This window comes from Sinocyclocheilus grahami, unplaced genomic scaffold, assembly GCF_001515645.1.
Source record: "Sinocyclocheilus grahami isolate Dianchi unplaced genomic scaffold, SAMN03320097.WGS_v1.1 scaffold118.1, whole genome shotgun sequence".
Lineage (NCBI taxonomy): Eukaryota > Metazoa > Chordata > Actinopteri > Cypriniformes > Cyprinidae > Sinocyclocheilus > Sinocyclocheilus grahami.
Genome location: NW_015505297.1, coordinates 936,551 through 941,838, shown reverse-complemented (window position 1 = coordinate 941,838; position 5,288 = coordinate 936,551). Strand labels below are relative to the sequence as shown.

The following is a 5,288-nucleotide window of genomic DNA, read 5'->3' as shown; positions in this document are numbered from 1 at the left end:
GAGCAGTCCTTCACTGCGGCTGTGCAGTGATCTCTCTCTCTCTCTCTCACACACACACACACACACACTCTCGGCTGTGCACATTCCCAGATAGAAGTACCAAGAAAATAATCGTTTATTGATTCATCGCGTCGGACAGCATGGTAAGCACAGGTCTTCTGTCACACCTTGTTCATTCTCAATTCATAATAGCTGTTACAATGTTATTTTGAAACACTTGCTGTCAAACTTTTGATCGGTATCTGTCACGGTTTCAGCTCCGGCAGGAATGTAATGCGGCGCTGCGACGAGGTCCCCGATTGTTTGCGCTCGGGTTGAAGAATATAAAGCTATATTTGGCTAAGTTTATTTTGTGGTTACTGAAATCTGTTTTAATTTGATATGAATCTCCATCTCAGGCCTGAAGCTGAAGGCAGCCATTTTTAGCTAATTTTAGCCGGTGCTTTAATCATTCTGAGCGCGCCTCTCCAACTTTTGCTCACTGGCGCTGGAGAAATAAATCAATGATCGGGGCTGAATTGATGGACTCATTCGTGTATAATCAGAACTGTTATGCCGTTTTATGCTGTCAGATGTCTGTTGTGTGTCCTGGGGAGTGAATTGGGCTAATTGTTCATGATTTAGTGGTGGTAGAGAGAGAGAGAGAGAGAGAGAGAGAGTCGGATTATTTTATGTAAAGCTCAAAGCGCGTCTGTGCGCCTGCGCACTTACTGCTAACCACTCACACTTACTAGTACCTTCGATACTGGTAACTATTATAATAGTTGACACTAGCTTTTTATTAAATATTGAAAATCCACTAAATACTTATTCAATAATATTACATATCCAGTACTTTTACTTACTACTAAATGCTTAGCACATTCCAGTACTTTTTACATTTTGTTACTAGTATATATAATATTTGTAATTTATAATAGTTGTAAAAATAATAATTATAATTAAGTATAGGTGTCTCTTTGTTCTGTATATATTCTGAATAGAATGTATTTCAATTGATGACAGTGACTTTTTAGTCTTACTAGTATTTGTTTTTCAATTCAACTATCAAGTAGCCATTTTCCTAGATATTATAAATAAGTACAAAATAAATTGCTCTGGAAAGTAAAGAAAAATCAGATGCTGCTTATATCCATTGAATAGTTAGTAGTTAAAGTGGAGTAGGTACTAGTAAGTAGGAACTAGGGTGATATTATTTTGTTTATTATTTATGTTTGATATATTATCATTTCTTAATTATTTTGAGTTTTTGCTTGAAACAAGTATATATCATCTAAATACAACTGTTTTAAGTCATGTTGCTTCTCAAGTAAATTGATCTGAAATTAAGAATTTTAAATATTTGTATTGGAAAACAAGACAAATATTAAGTTATGTATTATTTATTGATTTATCTCAGTGCAGTTGGAGTAGTTCATTATATCCAAAGAATAGCTAGTACTAGTATCTAATTAAGTTCTTATTTGAATCTATAGCAATCACCGTTGGTTACTAATATTCAAATTTAATCCTCTAGTATTTCATTTTAGTCCTCTAATAATATCTCATAAGTAATATCATGAATAATTACACCAGTAAAACTAGGTACTAGTCAGTATAAGAATAGGAGATAAAAATACATGGTACACTCTAAAAAATGCTGGGTTAAATACAACCCAGTGCTGGGTAAAATAGGGACAAACCCAGCAATTGGGTTGTTTTGACCCAGCGGTTGGTTTAAATGTTTAACCCAGCCTTCTGGGTAGTACCCAACAGCTGGGTCAAAAAAACCCAATTGCTGGGTTTGTCCCTATTTTACCCAGCACTGGGTTGTATTTAACCCAGCATTTTTTAGAGTGTAAGAAGTAAGTTTTGAGGAATACATTTTAAAATGGCATGTGAATAGTGTAGAGATTTAAGCATTGCTGTTAATAGTGTTCACCGTCTGTTTGATTACATGACATTAACTAACTGCTGCAAGATAATTATAAGGGTTGCAAAGGGGCAGAAAATTTCCAGGATTTTGGGGACATTTTCTGCCCATTTGCAACCCTAATAATTACAGATACTTTTTAAAAAATATATTTTATTTACTTATTTATGCATTTATGCATTTTTAAATATAATTTTGCATTTAGTTTTTTATGCATTTATTCATGCATTTTTAGTATTTTGATTTTAAATTTGTATCTTTTTTGTTTTGTTGAAGTCTTAGTTCCAATTTTTGTTGTTTTGTTTTTTTTTGTCTTAGAACTTGTTAGATCTACCTATAGCAGTGCATACAACATTGTATCAGTACCAGAAAATCCAGCAAGCGAACTGCGATCAGTTATTTTACCTGTCAAGCCAGGGGCAAGTTCAAGCTCAAACCGGTGTGCACCATTTTGCGACGGTTTCCGTTTTGAACAGCCGATGATCCCTACGCCTGCTTCGCGAAGCTCTTACCTCTCAATGACTGCAGATACGGCTTATACGATGCCACTTATGAAACTAAAGAGTCCAAGAAAGAAGACTTGGTATTTATATTTTGGTACGTAGTCTGACTGCCAAGATAATTATAAGGGTTGCAAAGGGGCAGAAAATTTCCAGGATTTTGGGGACATTTTCTGCCCATTTGCAACCCTAATAATTACAGATACTTTTTAAAAAATATATTTTATTTACTTATTTACTTATTTATGCATTTTTAAATATAATTTTGCATTTAGTTTTTTATGCATTTATTCATGCATTTTTAGTATTTTGATTTTAAATTTGTATCTTTTTTGTTTTGTTGAAGTCTTAGTTCCAATTTTTGTTGTTTTGGTTTTTTTTGTCTTAGAACTTGTTAGATCTACCTATAGCAGTGCATACAACATTGTATCAGTACCAGAAAATCCAGCAAGCGAACTGCGATCAGTTATTTTACCTGTCAAGCCAGGGGCAAGTTCAAGCTCAAACCGGTGTGCACCATTTTGCGACGGTTTCCGTTTTGAACAACATGTTTCCTGGAAACGGTGTGCAACGGGGTTTGAGATGCGTTTTCTCTTGTTTGGTGGGTGTGTCAAACATGCTTTTGCACCGTTTTTGTTGGGGCTGAACGCAGCCCAGATGTCACTTGTCTAGCTTTCCCCCCCCCCCAGAATACACTGATAGTTTAACGTCAGGCTTAGGAAATTTCATCTATATAAAAGCTTCAGTTAATAATAATAACCTTGCTGTTTGTTGCTTTTCAATTCTGCTATCCTCTAACACATGTCAATTCTGTTTTCTTTGATGTTAGCATGTGTACTGAGCATTGGTGTTTTTGATTATAGGGCCCCTGAAGGTGCGCCGTTAAAAAGCAAGATGATTTATGCTAGCTCGAAAGATGCTATTAAGAAGAAGTTTACAGGTGAGTACAGTCATATTCGCTAAGAATACCCATAATGCATCTTTACAAAAACAGATAGTATCTGGATGCTGGGTCCTGAGTGATGATTGGTCAATACATTCTTCCAAGAAATTGAATGATATTGTAACAGCTATGACACCAAATAACCAAACATACATTCATATATATATACACAGTGGTGTGAAAAAGTGTATTACACCAATTCTGCATAGATGAGTGGACCAAAATTCCTCCACAGCGCTGTAACAGACTCATTGCAAGTTATCGCAAACGCTTGATTGCAGTTGTTGCTGCTAAGGGTGGCCCAACCAGTTATTAGGTTTAGGGGGCAAACACTTTTTCACACAGGGCCATGTAGTTTTGGATTTTGTTTTATCAATCCCAGTAAGATCAGGAACAAAGAAAGCACACATAACTTCATGTTCACATTGAAACAAAACACGCCAGTAGTACAGCATTTTTTATTAAAAGTCCTTATTTTGAAATCGAATGCAATCGTGTCCTTTTTCAGGGATCAAACACGAATGGCAGGTTAATGGTTTAGACGACATTCAGGACCGCTCAACCCTGGCAGAGAAGTTGGGCGGAAGTGTGGTCGTATCGCTGGAGGGGAGACCATTGTAAACTCAACAGCCATGTGCCATCTGGATTCCACACGCTTTCATCTTAGCAGCTGTCTCTATCATATGATCATGAAGGAATACTCCTAGTTTGTCGTTATTTCCTTTTTCTTTTGTTTTTCCACATTAAAGAGATCTCATTAACATATGTAAGAAAAAAATCTACCAGTTGAATGCTAGCTTACTTTTGCAGTTAGCTTTTATAACGTCCCCAAAGAACTTTCTGCCTCCCTCTTTGTGTTTTGCCAAACGACAGTAGAAAGCTTGGATGAGCAGATATTAAGAGTTGATATGATGTATTCACAGAGATATTCTATTATGCTGTAAGAAGACTGCTGTACATTAATGCCTCACAGCAATGTGTTAACCGGTGACAAGCACTTTACACGTTTGAAACTATTTATTTGAACTCTTCTACCTAATTTGGCTCTTTTGACATGGCGAACACATTACGTTTATGCAGATCAACGAAGCACTTTTGGTTTTTACACTACCAGTTGAAGGAGGACTTTCTGGAAGTTCTTTGTCTGTCAGCACGGAATAGAAGTTACCACAGTTTTCATTCCTGTTACGCATATGGACATAAACAGATGAGTTCTGAACTCCTCCACTGCAGCGTTTGATTCAAACGCACCTCTGAACGTGAAGGCCGAGCTGCTTGGAATGATCTTTTTTTTTTTTTACACTACATGAAAACACAATATTATCTGTAAAGATGGCAATATTTGCAGCCTGAAGTGAAACATTGTTTTTGAGATCGAGGAAGGTGCCACTTTGAAATAAAATGTTGTGGCCGAATTCTTGAATGGATTTCTTGGCTCAATGAAATGGTCGGTCATTTCTATCGATCTCTATCCTGTAATGCTGTATAGATACAGAAGTACAAAAGGTCAATACAAGCTTCAAGACTTTTAAAATCTGCTTTAAGCAATATTCAAAGTTTCTCTCGACAGACGTTCATTTTCTGGTTATTGAATGGTTTGTTAGTATTTGGTTTGGCTTTTGGCTTTTTTAGGCATTCTGATTCTTTCATACCAATCAAGTAAAGCATTGAACTCACTAATGCGAAATCATATGCATACATCTTCAGATTGGGGGAAGCCGCTGTCTTAAAGCACTTAATAAAGTTTAAATGAGCAGCCCAGCCTCCTTCACTACTTCTCACAGGCCAGGCGGTTTCTATGAGCGTGGTCTTGCAGAAGATCTGGGCTTGAGGCCAGTAGCTGCTTTTCCCTTTGGAGAATTTGATCCGCAGGCAGGGAGCAATCCTCTGCTGCTCGGCGCTATTTATGGCCAGCATGCTTTTGTGTCTTGTC

General features: G+C 36.7%; 1 protein-coding gene across 1 annotated transcript; it reads left to right on the top strand.

Annotated features, from left to right (window-relative positions):
- Positions 1-273: 273 nt before the first annotated feature.
- LOC107589659 (cofilin-2-like) lies at positions 274-4,570 on the top strand. Its single transcript, XM_016278162.1, has 4 exons — positions 274-301; positions 2,389-2,509; positions 3,276-3,352; positions 3,864-4,570. Exons 1-4 carry the CDS (start codon positions 274-276, stop codon positions 3,974-3,976), a joined length of 339 nt encoding a protein of 112 aa, XP_016133648.1. The 3' UTR covers positions 3,977-4,570.
- Positions 4,571-5,288: the final 718 nt, after the last annotated feature.

Coding starts and splice junctions, on each gene's coding strand:
- LOC107589659 (XM_016278162.1), top strand. CDS start 274: ATGCGGCGCTGCGACGAGGTCCCCGATT. Junction 2,510..3,275: donor GACTTGGTATTTATATTTTG/GTACGTAGTCTG, acceptor TTTTGATTATAG/GGCCCCTGAAGGTGCGCCGT. Junction 3,353..3,863: donor TATTAAGAAGAAGTTTACAG/GTGAGTACAGTC, acceptor GTCCTTTTTCAG/GGATCAAACACGAATGGCAG.